This window comes from Anarhichas minor, unplaced genomic scaffold (assembly GCF_050575085.1).
Source record: "Anarhichas minor isolate MPS153535 unplaced genomic scaffold, ASM5057508v1 ptg000010l, whole genome shotgun sequence".
Taxonomy (NCBI): domain Eukaryota; kingdom Metazoa; phylum Chordata; class Actinopteri; order Perciformes; family Anarhichadidae; genus Anarhichas; species Anarhichas minor.
Genome location: NW_027466456.1, coordinates 14,451,463 through 14,468,578, shown reverse-complemented (window position 1 = coordinate 14,468,578; position 17,116 = coordinate 14,451,463). Strand labels below are relative to the sequence as shown.

General features: G+C 42.6%; 1 protein-coding gene across 1 annotated transcript in view; it reads left to right on the top strand.

Annotated features, from left to right (window-relative positions):
* cachd1 (cache domain containing 1) overlaps positions 1-17,116 on the top strand; it is a 69,961-nt gene that overhangs the window by 12,662 nt on the left and 40,183 nt on the right. The window contains exon 2 of the mRNA XM_076088330.1: positions 16,140-16,202. Coding sequence (XP_075944445.1) covers positions 16,140-16,202 — 63 coding nt within the window. The remainder of the gene's footprint in view (positions 1-16,139; positions 16,203-17,116) is intronic.

Here is a 17,116-nt window from a genome sequence, read left to right as displayed (position 1 = left end):
AACCCCGTCTACACACTCGGTCTTTCTCCACATTTTTCCGGAACTTGCTTATTCCCATGTGAATAAATGTTGCGGTGCAGAATTCCCGGAAAATTTGATCTTGCATTTAAACTTCAAATTATTTTCTTTTCAAGTGAAGTTACATATAGACACGTGAAATCGTCTTAAGATGTCTGTGTTTGGTGTCCATGCCGATGCGGTGTCCCCTTTTTACATTATTAAGTACTAATTAAAACTTCTGTGTTGTAGGTTTCTGTGTGAAGCTAATGTGAAACATTAACCACTTGGTGAATACTTAAACTGAAGCAATGGCAAACTAGGACTTTGACAGCATCCAGGTTTAGAACATTTCAGCATAAAGGTACGAACTAAATCAGCCGCCGTAAAACCTGCTCTGTCTGGTGAAGGTGACGATCGTGTGAATAAGCCAGCTCTCTTACCTTTTCTAGAAACATTAATCCGACGGTGTTATTTGGTCTATGTGTGAAAGAGCTCTAAGACTGATACTGAGCTCTGTGGGAACAGGAACCTGTGTGTGTGTTTGTGTCTGTGTGAACAGGTAGTGGTGAGTTGGTTCACGCTCCTTTGCCTGCATTGTAAAAAAGCGAAGTCGGATAAATGGGGGCTCTTCTAAATGGCAGTATTGTGACGTCTCTGTGTAAAAAAAGGGCTAAAGAGTAGACTTAAACACATCAAAAATCAACAGTTTGTACAGTACAAACAAAAACAGGACTCAACAAAACTATAAATAGAAGTGCTATCATTTCACTCGCCCTATAAATGGGAAGACATGAATATTGTTGGTGTTTAATGAGGTCCCAAACCAGGGGTTTGATTGACCGTTCTAGCAGCGATGCCAAATGGAAGTCTTCTTTGAGAGGAGCTGTCGCATGTCTCCTGCATACTCAAAAACGGAAGCACTGCTCTCCCTTTCCTCATATTCACAGCAGCAAAGCCTCTCATCATTTACATACCAGAAACTTGTGAGTGTCCTTGGGGAACTCTCTCTCTCTCTCTCTCTCTTTTTCTTGAAAGCACTTGAGCTTCTGCACACAGCAGTGATCGACTCATGAATCTGAATAGGAGAGGTTTCCGATGTTTAGACGGCACGGGGAGGAAACCTGACGCATATTCAGCTGACATTAGCTCCGTTCGACATGTTTGTGAAACACAGACGCTGTGTGTGGTTTGCTTGAGTGTGAATGAATGTAAATTAGATATTTATTCTATATGTTTTTGCATAATTACATTTGTGGTTATTATTTGAAGGCCTGAGATGTGAGTTCTAGTACAAACACTTTAAATTCATTGTAATTTCTAATACATTAAGGCCCTTTTTTTTTTTTTTAATTCAATGTTTTCAATGGAAAGCTGTTCCAGGGCTGAGGGATGTTTGATGTGTATCTCAGACACCGGGCTTGTGTTTTGCTTTCTTGATAAAGGTTTGCACTCTAATGAGTATGAGTGTTCAATGTAGGAATACACTGTAATTGTTTGAAATTTCAAGTTGTGTGTGTGTGAAGCCTTTTTTTCCAAACTCTAGTTTCTAGTTAAAGCTGTTGGTGGGAGTTTGAGGGAATACTAACATCACCTGAACCAAAACCAACTGGTGCACATTTCTGATCGTTTCTTTGTTTGCATTTATTTCCCGCCCTACTGTTTTCCTCCTCACCCCCCCCCCCCCAAAACATCACCTCTCTCTAACATATCTCCAAACCTATTTGTTTCATAAGTTTTTATTTCATCGGGTCATTATAATAAATTGTCAGTCATCAACGGTGATATTTCTCTCTTGGCAGGATCTTCTGTCCATCGTCTGTTTCCTACTGGCATCAATATCCTCTTTCCTTTTGTTCTTTATTCACTCTCCCGCTTAAACTGGTCACCTCGTCATTCTCTAGATGTGCAGTACATTCACTCAAGTAATGCACCTTAGAGAGGTCCTTGTACTAAACTCTACTATTTACATTTTACGTTGCTTTATATTTATACTCCACTGCATTTAATTGATAACTTTAGTTACTTTGTAGAACTTGGATTAAAAATACAAAATATAAACGTATACATTATTTTGCATGATGAGTACTTTTACTTTCAGTAGCTCAAGTATATTTGGATACCAATACTTAACTACAGAAGTACACTTTTGAAGGCAGGACTCTGGTAACTTGTAACGGAGTATTTCTTTCTACAGTGTGGTGTTGCTACTTATTATTCACGTAAAAGATCGGAGTGCTTCTTCCACCACTCTCTGCTGACTTCTTAGACAGCTTCTGATCCAACTTGTGTTAGTGAGTTACTCAGCTGCATCAGCACGATAGCGCAGGGGAAAAAAGGAGGTGTGTGTATTAATACGTGTTTATTTTATGTGTGTGCTTTGGCAGTGTGGTTTCCTGCCGCTAGTCAGGGTCACAACTCATAAACTGTCCTCCTTGTGTGTGTGTGTGTGTGTGTGTGTGTGTGTGTGTGTGTGTGTGTGTGTGTGTGTGTGTGTGTGTGTGTGTGTGTGTGTGTGTGTGTGTGTGTGTGTGTGTGTGTGTGTGTGTGTGTGTGTGTGTGTGTGTGTGTGTGTGTGTGTGTGTGTGTGTGTGTAGACGGGTTAGACATGAAACATTTTTTGAGCGTGTCATGTTATATGAGATGTTCTTTGCCATTGGGTGCATCTGTGTAAATGTGTCATCTTTACCTGTGTCTATATGACATAAATGCGCTTGTATATGTATTTCTGTTATGAAGCCAGGCATGGGCTGATGTTTTCCTTCCTCACCACAGCTCCCCGGTTGCCTCCTTCGGCACGCTGCGTAGCCAACACAAATCCTGCATCCAGTTAATCATCTCATGTCATAAAGATTCATGCTGTACTGTGTTGCGCTTTGGCGCGCATTGCTCTACTCGGTGATGATTTTTTTTATATTAATAATAGTCTCAAGTGATTCTTTAATGGATGTGTTTTTGGCACCTGTTGCACTGATCACATGTCTGGGTAATGAGCATTTCTCTCAAAGGAGTCTTTAGTAGACCTCAATGTGAACTGTTTTCTGTTGAAGAAACGAACCAATGAACACTTTAGATGTCAAGGTCTCTGGATTACCCCGATGAACTACAACATAGTTTTTTGTCTTACAGTTCTAAATGATCTGCATGGCTGGATACTTCTTGCAGTCACATAGCAACTGCAAAATCAGCATTTTCAGACAAAACTAGTCGCCAGTGAGTTCACTTACTATCCTGTAAACTAGCCAAACAGAAATCTCTGATATGTCAGATGTGACTATTGCCTGATATTGTTTATTAATATTGTCTGCTGGTTAACGGGTAGGGACAGCTGACATTTGTTTAAACAATTCGCTTATGCTAGATCTATCTGAAGAAACTCCTGCTCATCATGTTTTGAGACAGCAAAAGTAAAGCCACAGGGATGAAGTGCATTTTTCTGCTCAGAATATTTTTAACGTTTTGGTAACTCGAGTAAAAAAAAAAAAAAAAAAAAAAAAAAATAGAAAAGCATAATAAACTGAGGTGCCAAAAGTGTGTAGTCTCCTGCCGAAATCCCTTTTTAAAGATGCGAATGAATCATTCGAAATAATGAAGCATCTGTTCGGTAGCTGGAAGACGTCATACTAAAAATGGTTATACTCGGGATGCTACATCAGCCCGTTTAGTGTATTCGGTTACAAGGTTAGTTCCGGGTTGCTGGTGTGAACACAAGTGTCAGCATGACCAGGCTGTACTAGTTTGTCTTGGCAAAGGCAGAACTGGTGTCGTACGTAGCGTAAGCCTCTCTGCGGAGCGACACATGCCTCGATTAATCAGTGCGTGTAACTGCCCAAAGAATACATGGAGTAGAACAAAGTGCCCCGTCTGTAGAGAGACCTTATAACAGTGGCCAGACATGATCTCACATGGTGCTCAGAAACCTGAGAAGGGGACCACCCCGGGAACATTTCCCCCCCCTCTCTGTCCTATGCCCTTTACCGTCTTTATCTCTTCGACCCATCTCTCCGATCTGTTCCTGTTAGACTGGTTTTTTTTTTCTGCTGCTCCTTCACATTCACCTGCCTGACACACACACACACACACACACACACACACAGATAACAAATGCTCTCAAAGAGAGAGTGAAAAGGATCTTTATAGTAGTTATAGTAGTTTAGGCAATTTCTGCTGTCCTTATTCTTCTCTTTTGTTCATCAGTAACTTTCCATAGGTTTGATTCTCACCACCTCTCATTTTAAGATTTAAAATTGCTCGTAAAGCACCTTTTTTTTTAATTGCACGTATTGAAGAACACCTTGTCTTCTTTTCTCATTATTAAATGACACCATTTGTATCGATTTAGTGTCTCTTGTGTTCATATAGGGATGCTTGTCAACTGCAAGTAGAAGCCTAACGGATGAGTCCACAGCACAGGAATGTGAAGATAATCCAGGATAGTTTGTGCAGACAGTGCAGGCGCCCCCCTCTGAACATCCTCTCACTTGGCTGAGAGCGGGGCTCTTTTGGCAGGAAGCCTATAAATCAAAGTTCTGAATTTATTGCCGCTGTGTGATGAGTGTTTTTTTTTTTTTTTAAACTGTGTGTCTCTGTTTCTCTTTCTCTGTGTTTTCTTTGACCCTTGACTTACAGTTTATCAGTCTCAGTTCTTTCACACACACACACACACCTTTTCTGATCCCTTTGACATCTCTGAGGAGTCGGTATGAAGTTTTGGCCCCGACAGGGTGTATCATGAGGGTGTGACTGGGACTCGTGGTGCCAGAGGCCGCCGGCAGGCTGGCATTGGGGCCCCTGAGGTGGCTGAAGCCCGGCCCAGAGGTTTCCACTGCTGCGCCGCCTGTTTGCTTCAGTCATGTCTCAGTTGAATCCGTCGATTCTGAAAGATTTTATTTTGTCATTGAGATTTTTAAGCGTCAAACAGTCCATGCTTTCTTTGAATAATACAAGAAATATGAAGCAACTTGTCACTATCTAGTCCTAACTAAAGGGTATCCCCTGTAAACATGCACGTGACCCCACTATAGGTCTCAAGTGATAATTAAAGGAATGTATAGCACACATTAGCCAACCACGATTCACAGCAGAGGCTCTTGTTTAGTTCATAAACTCCGTAACCCCGGTCCACACAGTCATTTACTAGCATTCTACTCATGAAGTCGGTCATGGAATGAGCACAGTACTTCCGTAGTCCCCAGCTATTCACAAGACTCACTCGGCATCGATTGGTTCATGGTTTAACTACCATCGTCTTTCAGTCCCTGCCATGTTGTGGGAACACAGACACCATCATGCATGGGCCTTTTTTAATGTGGAGGAACATTTAAAAGCCCCTATAAAAACACAGCGTTTTCTCATTATCTTGCATTCCTGCGTCTGACTTCTTTGACCGCAGTGTGTGAGGTTTTGCTTTCGTCCTCTTTCACTAGATTTTATCCACTAAATGGAGGCGCTCAGGTATGCAGCTTTGATCTGTCTTTGGAAAGTTTTCACATTGGCTCCACTTTAACAGCAAGTTGCTATTCCCATAATGCACTGCTGACCTGGAGCTACTGATCTACATACTTTATGTGTTGCTGCTTTCAGACTATATATATATATATTTAGGAATGCCATCATCAAGTGTGTTTCATAAAGTTTTGCGATTCTAATTAGTAAAGCCTGATTAGTTCACGGTCGCTGTGGCCTGCAGCCTTGTTTTAATGACTCAACTGCTTCAACATCAAAGGGCCTTGTGTCGGGGAAACTTTAAGGTAATGACCCGCACACAAAGTCTCTTACCACATGCACTTTATATATGCACTCAGTCTAGTGTGTGCTAAGAGGAGAAAGCTGGAGCGTTGCGTTTTTGTGACAGAACTTCAAAGAGTTTTGGTTCCATTCACATACTTTTATTCGCATTTTGAAGTATCGCATTAGAAAAGCTGCATGGAAACGTCAAAATTCAAATTCAATCCCCTAAGGTCGTTTTTGCCAACTACATTCTGACTCAGCTGGCATTTAACTCGCATGAGCAGTTTCTGCTGTCTGTGTCTTCCTGGATATTCTCATAAGGTGCTAACACTTGACCTCCATCTCTGGACAACATGAAACCTTAGTAGCTGACTAGATTAAAACTTGCCCAATTTAAACAAATGCATGAAGCCATCTCTCCACTTATCTCTCGTAGATGGTTGGATGGCCAAGCTGACTTGTTTTGTTTCTGGATCCCAACCTCTACTTCTTCTACTCTGTTTACTGGCGGATTATGTAAAGCGTAGCCTATAGCACCAACTTCAGACCAAACTACGCTCTACCCGAGTTAATTCACTCCAAACCAGTTAATGGAAATGCTAATTCGCATTTCTTCTTTTTTTGTGACATTTTAAAAGTTTGCTTAAAATTCGCTTGACAATGGAAACGCGGCTAATATCTCTCTGTATGCCTCCTGTCATTTACTCCCCTTACTTCTCTCAGTGAACACAGTGTGATGGTGAGAGAAAGAAGGAAGGAACCTAATTTACTCTCACTAAACTGCTAGATTATCTCTCTCAATGGAGTCACAATGCCTTATTTTCGGACTCTATAGCCGAGGCTCAATTCAGATAGTTCATTACAATCCTTTGTCCTGCATGAGGGCTAAATGGAGCGACACTAGACATCCTCAAAGTATGTTTGATTTCACCAAAAGGTAAAGTGTCTGCAGCGTGGGTCCTCTATAATCATGTCTAGTCTGGATTTACTTATTTCAACACCAAATGTATGTTTAGAGTTGGCTGCAAAAAGTTGTTTGGTTGCATCAACAAAATGAATTGAAGTGTATGTTGGATCTATGACAGTCATGATAGATCATATCCACTTCTCTCAGATTTCACGGTCTCTCTTTATTACTAACTGCCAGATAAAGGCTGAATCGCGGTGATCGTTGTTCAGATATAGCATATAAATAAGAGGCTTTGGTTGTTACCACGGCTCTGCTATCTCTCTCTGTTCTCTTTTCTGCCCCCACTTCTCCACAGTTCTCCTCCCTCCCATTTTTCTCTCACATGTGGAAAGCATTATATCCTGTCTGGTGGAGAGGGAGAGCAAACATCCCAAGCTGAGACCGAGAGCCTCTCGGGTAGGTGTAGGGGGGAGGTTGTTGGGATCTGCATGGTGGTGTCTCTCGCTCTCTCTCTCACTCTCTCTCTCTCTCTTGGCCCCGATGCTGTTTGGACAAAAGGGGGTTTTGTTATTTCAGAACCTCAGCACCCGATAGCTGACAGGCTTCACCCTCCCACTGCATTGGACTGGACGAGACCCTGGTTGAATCAGGCAGAGGGAGATAAAGTCCAGTTAGAGGTCTTTGTACTCTAGGACGTTTCTCATGAATAATATCTCTGGCATCTGTAAATGTGAGTTTGAAACACTTGTGTAAGTCTCAGTTTCTCTCTCTTTTAGGAGTTGCTAACGTGTGGTAGTGCTGTGAGATGTTTCCTGGCCGTCATTTAATAACATATTGGTGTTTTTAGACAGGTGGCTGTTTTAATGAACCATTTTTTGAGAGCACAGTCACTTTGGGGTTTTCAAGCTTGTCAGCTCAAGAAGTATGACTAACAAAAATATTAAAGGTAGTTGATTTTAGAAACATATATGGAACCAAGGGCCTGAAAAATGCAACCCCCCCAACTACACACAATAGAGCTGCCAAGAGAAATGCCCAAAAAGTTCCACATTCTTGAATGTGAGAATTTGCTGCTTTTCTTAGTCTTACATTATATTTGACCGTATATTTTGGGGTTTTGAACACAAAAAGAGACAATTGATGACTCTTAGGATGTTGCGGTGGACATTTTCCTCGGTTTATCGACCAAATAATAATGAAATAAATGTATCGTCTGAGGACTCTATTATGAAAGTAATATTTAAAGCCCTTATACACAACAAGCCAACAGGAATTTCATACCAAAAATCATCCATCCATCCATCCATTATCCAAACCGCTTATCCTGTTGAGGGTCGCGGGGCGCTGGAGCCGATCCCAGCTAACATTGGGCGAAGGCAGGAAACATACTTCCATTATCCAGTCATTTCAATTGAACGTGTGTTAGTGTGTTTGTGCTCATCTGATAAATACGTATCAAACTTAAACTATGGTTTACGCCATAAAGGAACATTTCTCCAAACATGTATGTAAATTAGCCAACCCAGGTCTCTTTCCTTGTTGCCTTTTCTGACCGCTCTATGCACGCACTGAAGATAATGATCCATACATTGTTGTTCTAAGTTAAATACACGCTGGTAAATGTATAAGTTACTGCTCTTCTTTAAAATTGCATGCCTCATCAAGAGGGCGGATGACCGAGAAATAAAATGAGCGACTCTGGCAGAAAATGTTTGAAAACGTATTTTTTTATATAAGCTGTCCACATTGAAAAGTCATCATATGTGGTCAATGTGATATTTGTCCAAGGTCCTGGACTTAGATGTTGAAAAGGTTCCCAGTCTGAACTTTATGTACCAAAGCTGGCTGAAACCATCACCACGCCCTTAGTGCTTGGATCAGGACCCACTCAATTGCAATTTCTAATTTTTCTTTCAGGATTTCCAGGCAATTCACAGATCTGGCAGTACTTTCCACCAAAGTGCCCATTGAGCACATTGGAATCCAAATAAATGTGGTTACATCAGGATTTCAAATTATCGCAGCCCATTATCTGATAGCTTACAGGAGATCCAATCATAACTTATTTCTCTGTGGTACTGTGACTGAAATTAGAAGAATAGCTGTTGAGCAGTAGCAGTATGAAAGAGGGGGATTCACAATAGACACCGGGCCTCAAAGTGCGATCATTCAGTGCTTCTGTGAAGCAGTGCAGCCTGGGATTTACACTTTGCCTTAAAAAATAACTGTTTTATCTCTAACGCAGTGTGGGCCGGGGCTTTGGAGCCATTGCCTCAGGTTCGCCGTTAGTTAGATTCAAGCTAATTAAATTGACCCCCAGCACCTTCTAAATGCAGCAGCGAGCAGGTGGCAGACACCAACGGCCGCTCATTTAATTAGCGAACCTGCTCCACTGGGTTGTAATGGAGACGCACTTAATTAACGAGGGTTTGGGTTCTCTATGGTCACTATAGTGACATTTAGAGAGCCACATGTCTCCTCCGGTTTAACCCCTCCCTTTTTTTATGGTGCCATAGTCACAGCATTGATGAATTCACATTCATTCCACACTCACTAAAGCGGGATTTGCCGGCCATATGTTGTGCTTTAAGCATTTGGTGAGATTTGTTGAATTAATGAGAACTAATTGATTACCTTTATTTTCCATAAAATCTTATCTTCAAATATGAAGGTATGTCAAAATACCTTTTCTAAAGAAGAGACATGCCAATCAACCTACCCAAGCTAACAAACCTGCTTTATGTCCAATGACTGATACATGTGAGCAACAGAGAGTAATTATATAGTTATGTATTCTCTGTGAGGCCTTACCTACTGGTGCTGGATTGGCTCTCATCTCTTGGCACCAGGTAATGCCGCCATGTGTCAATTCACCTTAATAAAATGTTTTCTAATCGTTTATAGACTATTATAAAATAACTTATTCAATAGGATTAGTTTTGAGAAACTGAAACCTGCTTTAATTGAATAATGTTTTGGCCTTAAACATATGTACGATCAGTATCCCCTTTTCACAAACGGTAACCGTGCAATAGTCTCATCTATATGTTCCAGTAATTAAGAGAGAGTCCCCAGCCGTGCTTTTGTCAACTTAGCTTCCTTCTGTTGTGACCGTACCCAAGAGAAACCATGTTTAGGCTTGTGCAAAGATTCACCAGAACGTTGCATATGTTATCTGGTTTATAACGGAGCTGAGGTTGTGTTGTGCATAGTTATAATTGATAGGAAACACAATGAATCCTTTTTTTTTTTTTTTTTAAGCATTTCTAGGTGATTTTACTAGGTTCATCCTGATATATATATATATATATATATATATATATATATATATATATATATATATATATATATATATATATATATATATATATATATATATATATATATATATAAAAAAGAATGAATACAAACGCTCTTTTCTCCTGTTCTGCTCTGTGTTATGGAGCTGTAAATTGCAGGTGCAATTATTTCCGACTTTTATTGTTGTATTGTGAAAACGCAGAAACTGTGTTCTCTCTCTCTCCCTCCACCTCGCTTTAACACTCCCAGGTGCCTGTTTCCTGACTCTGCTTTGTAGTGTTCAGAAAATAAAATCGAGATGGGATGGCGAGGTTGGGGATGGAGACATGGCAAAGGGTCTAGTTGAAAAAAAAACATTACACACATGCACATCAGAGGCGAAGCTCTGATGCCGCATCCCCGGCTCCAGCTCTTTGTAGTGCAATGAGCGGAGAGTTGGCTGGGGGGGGGGGGAGGCATGAAGGGTGAGAGGAAAAGCCAAGGGGGGGGGAATGAAGCATCGAAGGAAGGAGGGAGGCTGAGCTGTATGCCAGCAGCATGGAGGAAGCAGCAGTTACTCTCCCTTGGGCCTTAGGCTTTTATCTGTCAGTTGTATGGAAACCAATCTCTCCGGCTCTCCGGCTCCAAAACATCTATACGGCAGCCTAGTGTGTGCATGTGAAATGTGTGCGAGATGCTCAGACATTTCCTACAACAAGCAGCCTGTAGTGACCGATAAGCAGTCGTGGAGCTCCACATGCGTACACCAGGCCTGTGCGTAGCCCGCATTCACAGTCCGCACATTGGCTCATAGTCACTTGGACTTGTATTGCAAGACTCGCCTGTTAGTTTGGTTTCTTACATGACTAGGGCACGTTCATTCCCGAAAACAAAGTGTTGCATCGAAAGAGAAGGCCGGCTGGCAGCGACCAGGCGGCGTCGGTAGACGAAAAACTGAGCTGGAGGTAATGGGCGTTAACTTCTCAGGGCGAAAGATAACAGTGGCTCCGGTGTCTGGGTCTGTCCCCCACGGACGCTGCTACCCAGAAGCCTCATCGCACCTGAGCCACTGGGTTAATTGATAAGTCCCGCCCACAACGAGCCAGCCAAAAAGAAAGAAGGAACCATTAAAGAGCATACAGCTCAACCTTAGACTTTGCTCACATGCATGCCCATGTTCCCAGTTTGCCCTCTAGTGTGTTCACAAATACACCGTGGCCCACCGATCAACAAGCCCTGAAGACAGACAATGGGTGTGTGTGTGTGTGTGTGCGTTTTTTTTTTTGTGTGCACGCTCTCCAGTCCCATTCTAAATTGCGCTTGCGGCTCCACTCTAACCTTTGAAGGTGTGTTTCCAGTGCTGTCGGCTCCCACTTCCTCTTTCCTGCCTTCCTTTTTCCTTTCCTTCCCCACTCTTGCCTTCCCCTCCCCACAGGCTGCTCCATACTCCCCTTCAGTTCTTCTCTGTTGCCCTGCATCTCTGTGCCTGTTCCTCCATGTGTTTCCCCTAAAAACAAATGCAAACGACTTAAAGTCTTTGGGCTGGTGTCGTCGGTCATCTGTCTGGATTTGAGTCCCTGCCCCACTAAGAACAGGAGAGTCTCTTTAAATGCGAAGAGCCTCTTGGGGTAGTTTATAGCATCCCCAAGAGAGCCTGACAGAGGAGCTGAAGAGGCAGGCCCAATTAAATGGATGCCATATACATGGAGGGTTCCCATGGCTGAGCTGCTGTAACAGGGTGCAAAGAGAAGCCAAGAAAGAGGAACAAAATGATAAAGCGGAGAGTTTGTTTTTTGTGTGGGACTCAACAAATCAACGTGGCAATGGAGCAGGTTCGGTTATGCGTCTGGATAAAGCTGGGAAAGAGCTTAAATGCTAAGTCAGTTCATCAAAAATATGAGCAACAGAATTAGACGCAACAACCAATAACCCGGCATCATATATCAAATGTAGGACAACGCAGGTTCTGGTATTTATCTCAGCGAGCCGCAGTTTGAGCTTCCACTGAGGTTTAGTCATTCATGTGAACCACTCGACTGTGGTCAGGATTAACCTCAAAGGGGGATGGATTTAAGAACTGCCCTTATAGGCCGCAAGGTGAACCACGAAAAGTCTTTTAGAAAATGATTCCCGCTCCACAGTCGTGCATCTACACAATCTTTAATCTTTTATTAAGGCGCTGCAGAGTTTCCTTGTACACAAACACAAGTTATGTTTACATTCGGTGTTACTCCCCAAAACGCATTGTGTGCATCCTCGAGGTCTGACAAACATGTTGAGTGCATTTCCTTCCTCCATAACGCAAAGCTGATTTTATTTATTTTAAATCCGCGATTGTTCACGTCCATGTTTCGCCTCTCCTGAGTTTGTTGGTGGATTGCAGCGCTTCTTGGCTCGTGTGACACCATCGATGGGGCCGCGCATCGCTTCCCTTTGACTCGCCGTTGGACAGAACGCTGTGAAGAGAGATGCCGACTCGTGTGTCACTTTGATTCATTCGTCATCCAGACGGATTGCTGACTGTGCACTCGACATGCTGTTGCTACAAAATGGTTTTATTCCACAGCTTGATTGATGAGGCAAAGGGTTCAGAATGATGTTGTTTAAGATGTTTTATCGGTTAGACAGATGGAGAACATGTATGTATGTACGTGTGATGTATTTTGTTTATCTTCTATCATTCTAATGCTAGTTTGGAAGTTCTTTTCTAGTTACATTTTTGAAGAAATGAACGCTAAAACACAGTGACAGTAACGCATTTACTAGTGTGCTGGACATCCACTGGATAAGTCTTGGTCTTCCTCAGCTTCATCATGTATTTTGTTCCGTACTGCCCATCCCTATACCCGGAGGAGGTAAGCAGTAAGGGAAGCCAGGGTGCACCCCAGATGCCGTGCAGTTGTTTCTGTGCGCCTTTCTACTGGTGTGAATGTGTCTGTATACGTTTCACTGTTTGATTGTGGGTCAGGGGAGGCCACAGGCTCACGGTGGCCCAGGCAGCCTCAGGCATCTCAGGTTTCAGAGCTGAGCATTCCTCCCCAGCTGCTCCATAGCTGTGAAAACCGCAAAGCAGCTCCGACAACAAACACTCGAGGCACTGGGGGAAAGACGGCTAACCCGTGGCTAATCAACAACAGGAGATTTCTCTTCTTTTTTTCAGGATTTGTTCTCAATTTTGTCAGAGTTGCTAGCTTTATGGTAACAGTGTCTTCCCCCCCCCCCCCCCCCCCCCCCCAATTTAGCTTCTCTTTAGTTAGGGTAGTGCTTTGAGGGCACATGACTCCTGCTAAGTGGTGGCAGCTCTGTTTGTGTGTGCTTGTTCGTGTTTATTTGACAGTTCCACATCTTTGGACTTTCTCTTTTCTTCCTACCGAGAAGGGTGTGGGACAGTAGACTGTCTGGGCTTGGTGTTGCACGTTGTAGATACCTCAGTAGTGAAACATGCTGTGTGTGTGTGTGTGTGTGTAAGGATAACATAATGAAACTGTTTGTATAGCACGTCTGTGTTAGTCTCATGCCTCTATAAATTGAAAGCAATATGCCCGAAAACAGTGAAAACGACTGCTGACACCATTTGGACATTCAGGGTTAAAAGTGAACACTTTGTTAAAGTTCTGGTGACGACGGATTGATAATTAACAATACTGTGCTTGTTTCAATGCCACATAATAGGATGTTCAGAAGATACAGTAACTGGATGGCCTAATTTTGCAGTATAGAGGCATTTGTTTTGCTGCATCTTTGTATCTCAGTGTGCTTGTTTGATCTGCAACCTTTTTGATACTCGATTATTCATTTAACATTTTTTCTGGTTGCTGCCGTTCCTCGTCTTACATTATACTAACCTGCTGGTCGGACAAAAGACCATGAAATTATGATGTACATTTTCCACAGTTTTCTGATGTTTTGTAGACCAAAAGATGAATCTATTTATAACAATAATCCATAGTTACGGGACTATTTTCAGTATGGTGCTATTAAGTCACATTTATTTGCAAGGTGGACAAAAAACAATTGTCATCCTGGTGTAAGTCATCTGATGTTTTGAAGGCTAACGTAAAGGAACTTCTCACAATTCCCTTTAACAGTAGGAATGTTTGTTTATGTTTTGTTATGCTTTGTAGTGAAGGGTTTGTAGGGTAGCCATGGCTAGGCAATAACAGTCTATAGTGAATCCGCTCCAGGTTAGTTGGATGTGGTGCATTCTGGGTAATCGGTGTCCTCTGGAATGTGTCTAACAAAAGGTGTGGACAGGCAGCAGGAAATCGCTGCAGTGTGGAACCAGGTGATTTAAGGCTTTGTGTGCAGCGGGGCGGCTTACGGTGAAACACCTGCCAACCTGTTGCCTCAGCACAAATATTAGTTTTACTCTGTTTGTAGCTGCTTCATAGCACTGCTGCCTGTGTTTGGAAAGTGTGTGAGGAAGAAAGAAAAAGAGAGGACATGTTTAGTTGCTGGGACTCAGGTGTGTGTGTGTGTGTGTGTGTGTGTGTGTGTGTGTGTGTGTGTGTGTGTGTGTGTGTGTGTGTGTGTGTGTGTGTGTGTGTGTGTGTGTGTGTGTGTGTGTGTGTGTGTGTGTGTGTGTGTGTGTGTGTGTGTGTGTGTGTGTGTGTGTGTGTGTGTGTGAGAGAGAGAGATTCAGGCAGCTCTTAAAATGTGTCTCCGGTGCTCTCTTAGCGTGTGTTAAGACTGAGGTCACACCAGGACTCATTTTCTTTTTGCCTTAATGCAGCGCGCTGCTTCCTATTCACTTAACAATATAAATCGGGGACTTTTAAAATGTTTCAGTCTGGAAGGTGGAGGGGGAAATTCAACATCACCTTGTGTTTCGGGGCTAATGAAAACCTTCATTTAGTGTTATGGCCGACCTCCAGTTTCAGACAGGTGACGCATTTTCCTCCCCGGCCTAGAAACCGATGTGAACGACAGAGCAACACTGTCTGGGTCTATGAGCCGGTTGCTTTGGCAGATAACCAGGTTCATAAATCTCTCTGGACCAGTAATAAAGTGGCTCCAGATGCACCTGTGTGAGCAGATAAATCCGTCAGTACTAATGTCTCCCTACCAATCAAGACGGTGACTGTCAGTGAAGTTACTTCGGGTGGTGCTCATTAATTACCTGTAGTCGCATCATATTTTCTAAGGCGCTAATGTAACACTACATTATACTGGCGACATGTAAATACATCAGCAAGCAATCATTTACTTTATTTCCTGCGTGTTATGCCACGATGTTGTGTGTATATATATTATGATTGTTGGTACTTAGTTTTTGCGCATTCATTTACACGTGGCCCAGTTTATTCAGCAGTATGATTAGATGGTATGATTTTCCCTTCATTATTATTAGAATAATAAATGCTTTCTTCGTGACTTTCTGAAGATTTTTGAAGGTGTTTAGTCCCTCATGCTGACAAACGTATTGGCTTCAGTGCAGTTCCTTCGACTTACTGCAGCGTCACCTTTGTGCACATAACTCTTGACACCTTCGCTTCCATAACTTGTCAAAATAGCCTTTGTCTGTGCCAAAACACATGATTCTGGCAGAAATGTGATGAGAAGTGTGATGAGCAAAGCGTTGGTTTACATGACAATGCCATTACAGGTTGAAAGTGCCAGGTATGTCCATATGGCTTTGTAACGGGACAGAATATTAAACTTAACGTTTATTTGATGCTTTATTTGATGAATTGCAAAATCTCCTATTTTGTTGAACAAAACAAGCTTAGTTGATCAGATACATCAATGTATGTAATGTGGTTACTCAACACAGATGGCTTTAAAATAAGAAAAGCATGAAGAAAAGAAAACTAATACTCCTGAATATTGACACAATCTGGTCTGTTCAAAGTTCAATGCAGCGCTCCGGTGGCAGCTTCATTGTCGCTGGTCTGTTTGTTCGGCGTTACCGGCACGCAGCCACAAAAGGGTCCTGGTTGGATTCTTTGTAAATGTGAGGAAGTACAGACGTGGCTCCGAACATAAAGAGGTGTGAATGCTTGAACTCTTTGGTATACTTGTGGCAATAATGCAATAGTTTGTAGATGGAAAGAACTTTTGCATCGACACTTTTTGCAGAAAGGGGTCTGCTCAGCAAAAATCTATTTCTATAAAGGAACTCTGCCAATACTCTTCCTCAGGAGATGGTCTTCAGTTACTGGATGAGAATCCTCTGCATCTCCCCTGATCTAACCTCACCGCCTCTGCTTCTTTCTCTCAACAGACGATTTTCAGTTCGTTTTCATACAATGAGAAAACATCAAACGGAGAGACAGAAGTGCAGCAGGTGAGTACCAAAGGCTTCTCCTCTCTGTGTGTGTGTGTGTGTGTGTGTGTGTGTGTGTGTGTGTGTGTGTGTGTGTGTGTGTGTGTGTGTGTGTGTGTGTGTGTGTGTGTGTGTGTGTGTGTGTGTGTGTGTGTGTGTGTGTGTGTGTGTGTGTGTGTGTGTGTGTGTGTGTGTGTGTGTGTGTGTGTGTGTGTGTGTGTGTGTGTGCGCGCGCCTTATAGTGCATGCATGTATCATGGATGGTGTCCGTCTCTGGTCTTGTGTAGTGTTCAAATCAGCAGCAATAAACGGACACGCTCCCAGTCACACATGCACTCGCCATCAGAGGAATACGGTGGTTTATTAAAATTCTACGGCTGCTGCCTCACTGGCTTTGAAGTCCTCTGTCTGTTTCTCCATGTGTCTGTGAGCTCTCTCTCTCTCTCTCTCTCTCTCTCTCTCTCTCTCTCTCTCTGTCTCTCTGCTCACAATATGAGCTGCAGTCAGACAGAATATGAAGGCTTGAAAGAGAGAAGGGCATCTTTTTCATGACCTCAAACCCACAAGTCAAAATGTATGCGAGCCATTTTGGAACCTAGATTTGAGAAACCTTGCTCAGAATTTCTGGTGTCCGGCGTCAAGGTGTGTGTGTGTGTGTGTGTGTGTGTGTAAGCAACACCAGGCTGGTAAACAGCCACCAGCAAGAACAGACAGGTGGATGTTTGTTTGCATTTCACCCGTGTCCTTGTTTCTGTGTGTGCATCACTGTATCCATCTGTGTCAATGCAATGTGTTTGAAGTATATAAAGTCTCTCACCTATTTACTATTCCAGAGGCAGCTCCAAATTTGCCTTGGAGCATTGTCGTTTTTTCTTCTCAACGGAGACGTAGTCTCTTTTTTTTTTTGTTGCCAACCTGCACAAACACTAGTATTC